The sequence below is a fragment of the Zea mays genome, chromosome 2 (assembly GCF_902167145.1).
Source record: "Zea mays cultivar B73 chromosome 2, Zm-B73-REFERENCE-NAM-5.0, whole genome shotgun sequence".
Lineage (NCBI taxonomy): Eukaryota > Viridiplantae > Streptophyta > Magnoliopsida > Poales > Poaceae > Zea > Zea mays.
Window position 1 is genome coordinate 211,615,511 of NC_050097.1, and position 13,949 is coordinate 211,629,459.

General features: G+C 54.8%; 1 protein-coding gene across 1 annotated transcript; it reads left to right on the plus strand.

Annotated features, from left to right (window-relative positions):
* Window positions 1-12,826: 12,826 nt before the first annotated feature.
* Window positions 12,827-13,273, plus strand: LOC118476420 (LOB domain-containing protein 13-like). Its single transcript, XM_035965469.1, has 2 exons — window positions 12,827-12,943; window positions 13,039-13,273. Exons 1-2 carry the CDS (start codon window positions 12,848-12,850, stop codon window positions 13,189-13,191), a joined length of 249 nt encoding a protein of 82 aa, XP_035821362.1. The 5' UTR covers window positions 12,827-12,847; the 3' UTR covers window positions 13,192-13,273.
* Window positions 13,274-13,949: the final 676 nt, after the last annotated feature.

The following is a 13,949-nucleotide window of genomic DNA, read 5'->3' on the forward strand; positions in this document are numbered from 1 at the left end:
GCCAAGGTTCTGAAGGCCGGGACGTACAAGCTGGCCAACAGTCAAGGCGAGGTCTACAACAACGCTTGGAACATCCGACAGCTACGTCGCTTCTACCCTTAAGATGCTTTCAAGTCGTTCGTACACCTCGTTCACACACAAAGTCTAATCGTCAAGGAAGGGTCAGCCTTGCCTCGACAAAGCCCGACCCTCCCTCGGGGGCTAGAAAGGGGGGAACCCCCTCTCGACAAAATTTTCCTCGAAAAATGTCTTCCATCAAAAAGGTTTCCGCGTCTCCCGGCTATATCAGTAACAGGACCCCAAGAATCGAATAAGGGCGCATGTAAGTGGCAAGGTCGACCGAGCCGAGGGACTCCCACGCCTCTGGGATACGGATACCTCACTTGTCACCTACCATGAAAAATGACTCTTACTTGGGCAAGCTACCCTGCTACTGACGAATGGGTCTGGATACGCAAAACGGAAGGAAAAGGAGCACAACCTTATATTACAATAATAAAGTGTTCGGGCCTCAGCGGCCGCAAAAGACACATATGCATTCAAAGAAAACTGTTCCGGCAGAGTCAGACGTCGCCCAGAGAAGGAGCCGCGCCCTCGGCTTCGTCCCCACCTTCGGCAAGGTCCGCCCCGGCCTCGGACGACGGCGCAGGCGGGAGGATCTCTGCCTCGAAGATGGATGCCAGCACCGCGCTTGGGCCCGCGGCGGCCGCGTCGAGCCTCTGGACTTCGGCCAGGGCGGCTTCATCTTCGTCGGGGTGGCAATACCCCTCGCTAACTCGCTCCAGATCCACGACATAGTGGGAAGCAAGCACGGCGAAGGCCCGCCCGACGCCGTGATGCAGAGCCTCGTGGAGTCTGTCACGCGCATGGTCGCCCAAGGCCTACAGGCGACTTTGACGGGAGCTTCCCGAAGGGACGTCGTCAAAGCCAAAGACCCGGCAGAAGGCCGAGATGGCCTCAGACATGGTCGCGTGGTCGGCCTCCCTCTGCTCGGCCGCCTGAGCAAGCGCCTTGGTAGACTTACCAAGGGCAGACTCGAGCTCTACGAACAGCCAAAGCGGAAGACCTCAAACACAAGTTGAGGAACCGAGCTGAAACAAAAACTTAAAACAGCCAAGACATACCTCCGGCTCGGGCACGTTGCTCCGAGGATGCGCCTTGGGCCACGACTAGGTCTGCTGCAAGGGCTCCAGCCCGAGCAGACGCCTCGGCTAACTGGACTCCAAGAGCCTCAGCCCGGCTTTCGGCCTCGGCGGCCCGGCCCCGAGATTGGTCCCGCTTGCCGGTGACCTGGTCAAGCTCCGACTGCCGCCGCTGCGCCTCTGCACGTGCCGCTGCTGCCTCCGCTCCCAGATCGACACAGAGCAACCGAAGGTCCGCCACCTCGGCGCTCTGTTGGGAGAGGCGCGTCGTCCTCAGGGACCGTAGCGAACCCCAGACATCGACCTCGCGGCGGATGAACGACGACTTGGCGGCGCTCAGATCCGTTAGATCCTGAGTGAAGGAAGCGGGGCATCACAAAGAATGCCTCGATCACGAGAAAGGTATGCCTGAAATTATTACCTGGAGGAACTTGGGAACGTCCCTGCAAAGGACCTCCAAGGTCGACCGGAGCGACCCCACCGTTGCCTCGGCACACTCGCGAAGCCCGTCCCAAGACTGCTCTTCCCGCTCATCGTCGAGAACGAAGAGGGGATCCGAGGCCCCACGGGTCCGGAACCGAAGCAACTGGCGCTGCCCCTTGGGACTGCGCCGCGCGGGGACAAGGCTGCCGCTTGATGGGACGGTTCGCGGTCCCGCGCCCCCCTCCTCCGAGGCACCAAGTAGTGACGCCTCGGCCATCTCAGCATCGGCGGCGACGGGTGGCTCCACGGCCAGAACGACAATGGCCTCGGCAGCAGCCGGCGCCAGCGCCGACAGCATGTCTCGTGGGCCCGAGGCCATGGCCGCGCCAGCAGCCTCCCCCAGCGCGACGGCTGCCTCGACAGAAGAGCCAGCCTCGGGAGCTCGCTCCACGGCAACTGGTGCCGCCTGAGCCCCCCGCTGTGGGGCGTCTTGCGAGGAGGTCAGCTGGTCGGCGAGGCCCGGCGCGGCACTAGCTGCGGAAGCCGACGCCGTCTTGAGGACCTTCCGGGGAGCCAAATCGGTCGGACCGTGACTCCGCTTGCTAAGGAGAAAAGGAAAATCAGGGTCGGGACATACGAAGGAGGAGCCAAGACGAAGATATCCTAGGATACTTACCCACTCCGGGCCATAATCAACCGTGCCTGTGGGGAGGTCTCTCGAACCTCGACCCTCGAAGGTACCACCGAGGTCTGCCTCGCTGCCAGCTTCGGTACCATCCTCGCCTTGGGCGCCCGAGGCACCCGAGGGACGGACTGCTCAGAAGCAGCCACGACGACTCGAGGATCGCCCTCCTGCGCAGCCGGCACGGGCGACGGTTCTCGGGGAACAGGTAGCCCGGTCAGACTCCCCGGGGTCACCTCAACTTCCCCGGCCGAGGGGTCAAGTACCCCCTCGGTCTGCCCTCGCTCTTCGGATCCGGACCCCGACGTCCTGGCCCTGGATACCGACGGCACCAGCCCGCTCGGGGGCTGGCTTGACGACCCCTAGACCAGCCTCAGATCCAGGCTGAGGCCAAGGCGGGCAGCCATATCGTCGTCTTCATCGTCGTCGTCGTCATCGGGCATCTCCGGCGACGGCTCCCTCAGGAGCCCATCCCTCTCTTGCCGACGACGGAGCTTTTCCAAGGCGCTTCGAGCCCGCATCCGCTCGCGGGCTCGAGCCTTCTTCGCATCCTTTTTCTCCTTCCTCTTCTCCGCGGCAACCCTCCGCGCAGCTCGGTCCACCGCGTCCTTCGGGACCGGTGGCAGGAAAGGCTTGTCCGCTTGTGATGCTCTACCTCCTGTGGACAGACGAGAAGTCTCGACTGCGAGAACCAAGGGCAATCCGACGCAAGGAGAAAGAAGGAGCGGACACTCAGCAGGGACACACACCCGCAGTCAGGACGCATCAAGGGCTGGGAAAGGGCGCCGATGTCCGGCTTCCCCAACGTGACGGCTACCCGCCTATGGAGGTCGTCGTCGGGAAGGGGATCCGAGGACATCCGCAAACCTTCCAAGTCGGCCTCCGGCGTCATCTCCCAAAGTGGCAGCCGCCGCTCTGTCAAGGGAAGCAGCCTCCGGCGATGAATGGCGGCAACCACTCCCGCAGCGGTGAGCCCTCCTTTCCGCAACTCCCCCAGGGCCTTCAGAAGGGGCTGGAGATTCTTCTGTCTGTCGTGTGGGGTCCCGTAGCGCCAGTTATCGGCGGCGGCGGTCACCACTCGCTGAGAAAACGACGGGAGCCTCCCGTCGTCATTTCGGAGATAGAACCACCGGCGCTACCACCCTTTGTTCGAGGACGCAAGGATGGCGGGGATATACTGCGGCGCCCGCGACTGCCTCAGCTGGAGGATACAGCCACCAGCCCGCACTGCCGTGCGGACCCTTCTCTCCCCCGTCGGCAAGGCAAAAAGCTCCGCGGAGAAGAGATGAGTCCACAGGTCCCAGTGAGGGTCAATCCCCAAGTATCCTTCACAAACCGCCGCGAAGATGGCGGCTTGCGAGATGGAGTTAGGACTGAGGTTGTGCAGCTCCACCCTGTAGACGTGCAGGATCGCCCGCATAAAATGGCTTGCCGGCACTCCGAACCCCCGCTCGTGGAAGGAGACGAAGCTCACGACATACCCCGGCGGCGGGGACGGGGCAGCTCCGCTCGGGGGGGGCATCCACTCCGGCTGTGGGTCACCGGAGAGAGGGCGAAGTAAACCCTTAGCAACGAGGGCCTCCAGGTCATCCGCGCGTGACGGTGGAGAAAGGCCACGGGTCGCGCGGCGGAACAATGGTCACCCGGACGGCCTTCACCAAACAGAAGAGGTGGCGGTGGAAAGTACTGGGTGAGCAGTTTCCTTTCTCTGGCTATTCCCTCGGGTTGCGAAAACCTAGGAAGGAGGCAAGTAGCAGAGCAAAGAACCGTCACCGGTCCCTCTCCCGAATATATAAAGGCCCAGGCGAGACCCATTCAACACTTCACCCGAACCCACCGCGAGATTCAAAACTCAAAGAGAAACGCCCGTTCCTCGAACGGCTCGCGCACGCGCAACGGCCGCCCCGTGAACCACTCGTCCCGTCGCATTAACTCTGCAGCAGGACGGGCGACACCTTTGGCGGGCGAAGCAGGCGACGCTTCGCTTCCGCCATAATGACCGCGTCAAAAAAGGTGCGCCACATCACTCGATTTCGTATCCTTTTCCTCTTCCTCTTTCTCTCTCTTACAACAGGGACCGGGAAAGGGGATACCCCGAAAGGGATCCTTCTCCGCGAAGGAAACGGGCCCCGAGCCCCCCTACTGATCAGAGGTTCGAAGGCTGGCCCCTCGGAGGGGTTCAACAGCCGCCTCAGAGCGCTCAGGCTCCACGCCCACTACTGGTCAGAGGTTCGAAGGCTGGCCCCTCGAAAGGGTTCAACGGCCGCCTCAGGCCACTCGGGCTTCACGCCCACTACTGATCAGGAGTTCGTAGGCTGGCCCTCGAAAGGGTTCGACAGCCGCCTCAGACGCAGAGCGAGGGATGACCCTGGGTACGTTCGATACATAACCAAGGCTCGGGCTACGCTCCCGAGGTACCCTAGGACATTTCTGAGACCAACGAGAACGATTTTTTTAATGGAATCCCATCAGAGGGAGGCATCGAGCCCTCAGACCCCGTCAAAAGGGGACCGGGTCCGGCAAATCACCCGCAGGTACTTTTGGAGCGCGCCTCCGGGCCACTAGCCGACCCCTAACAAATGGGGCACGGGCGTCCACTCGGATTACCCGTTAGCAGCTCACTGGAGACACCATGTTCGGCGCCCTCCAAGGGCAACATGGCGCTTTTCCCCCTCCTCCTTGCGGAAAGGCGACGCAGGGGCGTATGTAAAAAAGTCGAGTCTGTCCTTGACCGCCCTCTCGCTCTGTGCGGAGGCTCGGGGGCTGCTCTCGCAAACCCGACTCCGGCCAAACCGTTGACAGCGTCAACATACCAGCCCGAGAACTTGGGACCCGACCGTGCACCCGGGCTACGGCCAGCTCGCATGGGGGAACAACCAGACCGGCGAAGCATCACGAAAAGCATTAAGACCTCGAAGGAGTCAAACCACTCCTTCGAGGCCTCGGGGGCTACACCCGGTGGGTGCGCTCGCGCGCACCCACCAGAACAAAACGCAACTGAGAAAGGCCAGTCCCCTTGCAAAAAAGTGCGACAGAATCCTCCAAGCGAGTATTAACACTCCCTTTGAGGCTCGGGGGCTACTGTCGGGGACCATAATTAGGGGTACCCCCAAGACTCCTAATCTCAGCTGGTAACCCCCATCAGCATAAAGCTGCAAAGGCCTGATGGGTGCGATTAAGTCAAGGCTCGGTCCACTCAAGGACACGATCTCGCCTTGCCTGAGCCCTGCCTCGGGCAAGGGCAGCCGACCCCGGAGGATCTACGTCTCGCCCGAGGGCCCCCTCAAGCAACGGACACACCTTCGGCTCGCCCGAGGCCCGGTCTTCGCCAAGAAGCAACCTTGGCCAAATCGCCACGACGACCGACCGTATCGCAGGAGCATTTAATGCAAAGATGGCCTGACACCTTATCCTGACGCGCGCCCTTCAGTCGACAGAGCCGAAGTGACCGCAGTCACTTCACCGCTCCACTGACCGGCCTCACAAGAGGACAGCGCCGCCTGCGCCGCTCCGACTGCTGTGCCACTCGACAGAGTGAGGCTGACAGCAGCCAAGTACGGCCTCGGGCGCCATAGGAAACTCTGCCTCGCCCGACCCCAGGGCTCGGACTCGGCCTTGGCCCCGGAAGACGACGAATTCCGCCTTGCCCGACCCCAGGGCTCGGACTCGGCCTCGGCCCCGGAAGACGACGAACTCCGCCTCGTCCGACCCCAGGGCTCGGACTCGGCCTCGGCCCCAGAAGACGACGAACTCCGCCTCGCCCGTCCCCAGGGCTTGGACTCGGAGGAGCCTCCGCCTCGCCCTACCCAGGGCTCGGACCGACCACGTCACAGGAGGGGCCATCATTACCCTACCCCTAGCTAGCTCTGGCTACGGGGAATAAGACCGGCGTCCCATCTGGCTCGCCCCGGTAAAACAAATAATGATGGCGCCCCGCTTGCTCCATGACGACGGCGGCTCTCAGCCCCCTTACGGAAGCAAGGAGACGTCAGCAAGGACTCGACAGCCCCGACAGCTGTCCTTCCGCAAGGCTCCAGCGCTCCTCCGACGACCACGACATCACACGAACAGGGTGCCAAAACCTCTCTGGCTGCCACGACGGCATGTACTTAGGGCACTAGCTCCTCTCTGCTAGACACGTTAGCACGCTGCTACATCTCCTATTGTACACCTGGACCCTCTCCTTACGCCTATAAAAGGGAGGTCCAGGGCCCTCTTACAGAGGGTTGGCCGCGCGGGGAGGACAGGACGGCGCGCGCGTAAGCCTCTCGCTCCCTCTCACGCGGACGCTTGTAACCCCCTACTGCAAGCGCACCCGACCTGGGCGCGGGACAAACACGAAGGCCACGGGTTTCCCCTTTTACGCCTGTCTCTCTCCGGCTTTCCCCCCTTCGCGCTCCGTCTCGCACCGACCCATCTGAGCTGGGGCACGCGGCGACAATTTAGTCGTCGGTCCAGGGACCCCCCGGGGTCGAAACGCCGACAACTATAAAAAAAATCAACGATATATCCACTGGTTCAGGCCGTCGTTGCCCATGAACTCGTAGACGAGTAGCTTGGTCTCCGCGCGGGAGAGGCAGCAACGGAGATGTTGCTGTGCCCGATGTGGCCGAGGATGACCACCTCCGACGCGAACTCGCGCTCCAGCTTCTTGTCCAGACTCCCTCCGGCCCAGATGCGCTTCACGGCCACGGTGCCCGCCGCTTCGCCGCTGCTCCGGCTGGTGTACGTGACGCGCGCCCCGAGCCGCCCTTGCTAATGAGCGTCCAGGGCTCCTCGGTCAGCGCGAGTCGCCGCTTCCGCCTCTTGATGTCGCAGACGACGAAGACGGCGAGCGCCGCGATGAGGACGACGAGCGCGGCGCCCGCGGCGAGGTGGCCCGCACGAAGACGCGGCGAGACATGGTCGGTTGACAGGGCCGCGCACGAGCTGCCGGCGCTTTTAGTTCAAGGGGCAAAAGTGTCCGATCACTAGCTGTAAATAAGGTTAAGTTTCAAATAACCTCTTAAATGGCATTTTGTCTGTAGGACAATGTTTGATAATGGTCTCTTAGCGAAGCGTGTTCCTATAATGACATTTGAGCGAATCCTAAGTTTCATAATGGCATAAATCCAATTTTCTCGACGACGTACCATCTCATACAGGAACACTGGTTTGTTGTCGCTCGACCAGAGACGACCATGCGCGCGCGCTTGGCTCGAGGGGTGCATCAATCGACAATCGTGCCTAGTGCTGGGAATTGGGCCGGACTGGGCCAGCCCGGCCCAAGCCCATCGTGCTTCGTGCCAAACGGGTTCGAGCCAGAAAAGCCCAAACATTTTTTGGGCCGTGCCGTGCCAGCCCAAAGTGTAAAAACAGTGGCCCAGCCCGGCCCTAAACCGGTCCACGGCCCTAAACCATATCGTGCTTTCGTTGGGCCGTGCCGGCCCAAGCCCGACCCGTATATTTGACCACATAAAATCAAAATATTATAATCATATAAAATTCATAACTTACTAAATTAAAGATATTAAACAATTATAACATCATCTAACCACATAAACTCCAAATATAACAACAATATACAGTCGATATCTTATTAAATTAAAAAAATTAAATAGATTGAGCTCAATTGGGCCGTGCCGGCCCAAGCCCGGCCCATCTATACGTGCCGTGCTTGGGGCCCGACGGGTCGGAATTTGAGGCCCGACCTAGGCCCGACTTCGGGCCGTGCCAGCCTAGCCCATATTATTTCGTGTCGGGCCGTGCTTTGGGCTCTTATTTTCGGGCCGTGCTCGTGCTGGCCCGAAAAGCCCGGTCCAGATTCCCAGCACTACTCGTGCCCGCCCGCCCTGCTGCTCTCGACTCGATCGATCGATCGATCCTTTTCTACACGTGAGTGACGTCACGGTCCCCGTCGAACGGTCCACAATTACAACTACACAAACTACGTATACGCATGTACGCTTTGGTCAAGCAACGGGTAGCAGGAGGAGTAATCCCATCCACATGTTAATTTTCACTCTCTTGCGCTCACACACAGCTCGCGCGTAAGCGTAATAACACTCTCATCAAGGTAACTAAGACCGCTTCTCTTCTTTACTTCTCTAATTTCACACAACTAGCTAGCTACCTCACCGCCGCTTCAGTTACCTATATAATAGATCTAGCAAGTTAACAGAATAACTAATAGCCTTAAATTTTCTGCTGCTTCGTCAATCTCCTATAATTTTTTTTTGAAATTGGCAAGAGAGTTGCCTTTCATATTAAAAAGGGAAATGGGCGCCTAGAGGAGCTACAAATAGTAAATCACTACAGTAAAACAGAGCATTTCCGACGGCCTCCTTACCTCCGACGGCCTCGTACAGGGCCGTCGGACATAAGGTTATGTCCGACGTCCGCAACCGGCTCTCGGAAATAGCCCTTATGTCCGACGGCCTGCGCTTATGTCCGACGGCCCTGTACGAGGCCGTCGGAGGTAAGGTTATGTCCGACGGCCCCATAACTAGCCGTCGGACATAAGCCTTTTTAACGCGCGGATCGGACCCGCTCGGCTTTCATTTCACCGCGTCGGTTTCTCTCAGCCGCCACACCATCGCCGCCGCTCGGTCGCCGCCCGCTCGGTCGCCGCCACACCATCGCCGCCGCTCGTGCTCCTGCCCGCCACGCCGTCGCCGGAGATAAGGCACGCCGCCCGTGCTCCAGCCGCCGCCGCCCGTGCTCCGGCCACCGTCCCGAGCTCCGCCCCATGCTCCGGCCGCCGCCGCCGTCGCCCCGTTCGCCGGTCGCCGCCGCCCCGTGCTCCGGCCAACGGCCACGTGCGCCCGTCGCCGGCCGGCTCCCCACGCCAGCTAAGTGAGTATCCTTAATTAGCAATTTTGTTTATTAAAATTGTATGCTTGTATTAATTTATTTGATTGAAATAGTATGCTTGTATTAATGTATTTGATTAGAATTGTATGTATTAATGCATTTAATTGTTTAGTTTGTTATGTCCGACGGTCAAAATTTGATTAGGTAATTAAAGTAGCTTGTTTTAGTTTATTTAGTGGTACTTTAGATAATTTTAATTTTTAATTTCCGAGGGTAATTATTATGCCCTCGGAAATAAGGTCATTTTATATGATTTGTCATCTATAACAATATTATTTCGTATGTAATATTGTATTGTGGTTTATTAGTTTAATTATTTAATAATGCACGATGATTATAGTTAATCATAGTGTATTGTAGTGTGAACAAACGAAATCTAGGCGTCACCCGTTTCGGCCCAACACACCTTACAAGCGACGCATGTGAGGTATGTTGGGCCGGAATTGTCCCTTTATTGGACAGCCTCGGGGTGACCGACAGAGTCTGTGTTTATGACAAAAGCATGTGCTCCTGCTTAGTTTCGGCAGCATAACCTCTCTGTTCTCCAATTGCACCATTTTTAGGCGTGCGATTGGAGAACAACGGGGTTATGCTGCCGAAATTTCGCACGACCACATGTCTTGTCATAAACACGGCCTCGTCGGTCACTCCTGGGTGGGTTTAGGACCTATCCTTTCCTACAGATGTAGGGGCGTGATTTCTTCGTAAAAACGGATGGCCAGTGCATTACTTATCTAATTAAGTTAACGTCTCGTAGCTAGTATGGAGGAGAATCGTCGATGGATGTATGAAGGTTGGAAGAAAAGAGGTGCTCTATCAAGTGAGTGGGTGGCCAAGACTGATGCTTTTCTCGACCATGCTTTTGCTCGGTCAGAGACTGGAACCGATGTTAGGTGCCCTTGTAGCAAGTGTCGGAACATTAATTTACTTGACAGGAGGATTATGTCGATACATATTTGCAAGAACGGTTATATGCCAGGCTATGAGGTGTGGGTGCACCACGGTGAGGACCCACCTCCTCGTATTGTATCGGAAGTTCAGTCACATGAAGAGGAGGACTACAATAGGATGGAAGAGATGCTTGACGATGTACGCCATGAGTTTCTAACCGTCGATTCGGAGAACCCCGGTCAACCCACCGAGTTTGAGGATCCAGCTACACCTGAGGTTCAGAAGTTCTTCGAGCTCCTTAAAGCTGCCGAAGAGCCGTTGCATGAGCACACAAAAGTGACCGTCCTTGTATTTGTGACTCGACTTATGGCTATTAAGTCTAAGTTTGCATTCTCAAACAACTGTTACAAGGAACTTTTGAACTTGATCAGTGATGTACTTCCGGAGAATCACAAGATGCCAAAGGACATGTATCAGTCTAAAAAGCTGTTATCTGGCCTCGGTATGGACTACGAAAAAATCGATGTCTGTGAAAATAATTGTATGCTTTTCTGGAAGGAGACCGCAGGTGAGAAGAAGTGTACTGTATGTGGTGAGCGTAGATTCGTTGAGGTTGAAAACGACGATGGTTTGACCGTGACTACGAAGATTGCACGTAAGCAGCTTCGTTACATGCCTCTCATACCTCGGTTGAAACGTTTGTTCATCTCCAAGAATACAGCCAGACACATGAGGTGGCACAAAGAAGGGGTACGTGAGAATCCAAATGTCATGGTGCACCCAGCTGATACAGATGCATGGAAGGCACTAGATGCTTTTGATTCCAGCTTTGCTGATGAAGTGCGGAATGTCCGCTTCGGTTTGGCAACAGATGGTTTCTCACCATTCAATCTAACCGCAACGTCGTACTCATGTTGGCCCGTCTTTGCTGTTCCATACAACCTTCCACCAGCTCTTTGCATGAAATATGAATTTATTTTCTTGTGTCTTATAATACCTGGTCCGGATCATCCTGGAACAAAGATCGATGTGATGATGAGACCCCTGATTGAAGAATTGAAAATTTTGTGGGAAGGAGTCGAGGCGTACGATTGTTACAAGAAACAGAAGTTCAACCTGAGAGCCGCGTTTTTATGGTCTATTCATGATTTTATGGCTTATGGTATCTTTGCTGGAAAGTGAGTGACATATCTTTGCTTAAATGTTATTGAAAGTTATGTTTTAATTTCTACATTGATTTCTGTTTGCAGGACTTGGATCGACGACTCGTTCACAGGCACAGGACACTACAGGCAAGTGAACATGGTTCTTGGTAATCTTGTTCGTCTGCACTGGCCTGGTCTTGTGACTTTGCCTACTGGCGAGTCTGTCCCCGCCACCACTTGGGAGCATTATCGCTATGGTGTCTGTAGAACGTTTGGCAACACACAGGCACTAGTTTGGGATGCATTCTGGGTATGACTTGTTTATACTATTTTAGTTATTCCATATATGTTTGCTTTTATGATAACACTATGGTTTTTGCAGAAACGGTACAAGTTGCCGGACGATGGATCATATGATATGAACGCTCGTTACGTGTTTGAGTTTAACGCGAACGATGTCGTTGCAGATGCAATGTACTATGCACGAATTCAGGCTATAAAGGCATGGTACAGAGCAAATGCTGATGATCGACCGATGCCAAATACAAAGGCCGAGTGGTCATCAATTTACTTGACGGAGGAGCAATACCTAGAGGTAAACAGGTTGTTGCCTCTCATATCGCACAAAGCCATGTATTTGCTTGCTTTATTTAAAAAATTTCATGTAGGTGTCGGTGCCGTGGATGGCCACCCGACCAGACGGTTATCGGGCATTGTGCAGATGGTGGGCTTCCCCTGACTTTCGTGCCATTTCCGAAAGGAACAGGGGAAACCGTAGGACTGAGTCGTTCCACAACTACGGCGGTGATGGTCATGTGCGCTTGGCTAAGCGAATGGTAAGTCACAGTTTGTCGTAACTTTGAATCACATAGCAAATGTGTCATTATAACTTTTATGTACAGGAAGTCAAATCCGGCCGTACGCCCACGGATGTGGAGGTGTATATGCAAGGGCATAGGGGTTCTGATCCTCAGAATCCTGATGTGTTATGCACTCAGACGGCCACCGACCGTCTAGTGAGTTTTTGATACTCTATTATGTGTGTTGATATTGTTTGCAAGGGCATAGGGGTTATGCACTTATATTTGATATTGTTTGCCTCCAGGCTTCGTATGGGCAGGAGATGGTTCAACACCATGGGGAGGAGTACGATTGGAGGAGCCAGCCAATCGACCCTCAGACAGCATATGCTAGCGCAGGAGGACAAGCTCATGGACGGTGAGATTATTTGATTTGGTTTTCAAAATTGTCATCATATGCTTGCGATTCAACTGAGCCATGAGTTACTATACTAAGTGCATGGTTCACTCTTGTAGGTTGGGTATTTTTGATTCTACGATTGATTCCAGAGAGCTGAGACGCCGTGGACGACAATCCACATCGTCGTCTTCACAGTCGTCCCGTTCACGATCAGCAGCCCATGAGATAGAGCTTGCAGTGTTGCGTCAACAGGCAGAGTACCATCAATCAGTCTTGAGGGAACAATTGGAGTACCAGAGGCAACAATCTGAATACCAGAGACAACAAGCCGAGTACCAGAAGAAGAGGGACGAGTATTATGCAAGCCTCCAGGCCCAAAATCAAGCTCTTCTCTCGGTAAGTTGAAGTAACATTTTGTAGCTTATTTTGCAAAACACTTGATGTGTATCTTGTTTGTTCAACAATGACTTGTATATAATTTGTAGCAACTAGCCCAACAAGCGGGCGTCCCGATGCCGACATATGGGATGCCGCCTCCGGACTTTGCACTGCCAATGCCAATGTTGGCACCTCCACCTCCGCCTCCGCCTACGTCACAATTCCCTATGGTATGTACACATATGCGTGTGTGACATGTTCATAGATGTCTTATGTGTTTAAATGAACAACTGAGTGGTTACTATTTCATGTGCTTGTGTTATAGGGATTTCAGACACCACCCGCTTCAGTTGCCGCACCTGGAGATGGGTCTGGGCAAGACGACACAACACATTCGTGGGTCAACAACCTATTCAACACGCAGAGTCCAGCCGGAGGAGGTGGCTACTCGAACCATCCAGACGATGGATATGATTGATGTGTCGTGATGTTTATTTATGAAACACTTTGCAACACTTGTTTGTGAGACACAATTTCAGTTTGCAACAACCGTCGAACCTATATGTTGATGTTAAATTTGTGAATGTTATTATTTATGTGAGAATATTTGTGATTGTGAATACTTATTAGAATGTGTATATTTGTGATTGTGAATGTGAATGTGTATATGTGCATGAATCTGTTTTTGTTTTGTAAATGTCAGATTTTTTAAAAAACAGAATTTTGTGTAAATTCTGTAATTTGTTATGTCCGACGGCCTAGTGGTAGCCGTCGGACATAACACATGGTTATGTCCGACGGCATTAACTACCGTCGGACATAAGGGATGCTTATGTCCGACGGCCTAGTGGTAGCCGTCGGACTTAATCCTGTGGGGCCCACATTCCGACCGGTAAAACGGTTGGGATTTGTTATCTCCGACGGGCACACGCAGCCGTCGGAGATAGCTTATGTCCGACGGCTGCCGTCGGACATTGCACTATTTCCGACGAGTTATCTCCGACAGCTTAAAGCCGTCGGAGATAAGGCTTTGCCGTCGGAAATAATCTATTTCCAACGGTTTATTCCTTATGTCCGACGGTTTTGGCCGTCGGACGTTTCTCCGTTTACTGTAGTGAATCCCAACAAAAAGTCAATCTCTTATAGTAGGTTCCTTAATTTTCTCGTGCGTCTAATTTACTTTGATCTCTCTCGAAAAATGCCGGACTAGACGGAATATGGAATTAATTCCTCTCG

What these genes read in the sequence shown, in the direction of transcription:
- LOC118476420 (XM_035965469.1), top strand. Translation starts at nt 12,848, where the DNA reads ATGCCGACATATGGGATGCCGCCTCCGGACTTTGCACTGCCAATGCCA. An exon ending in CTACGTCACAATTCCCTATG is followed by an intron (nt 12,944 to 13,038) that starts GTATGTACACAT and finishes CTTGTGTTATAG; the next exon opens with GGATTTCAGACACCACCCGC.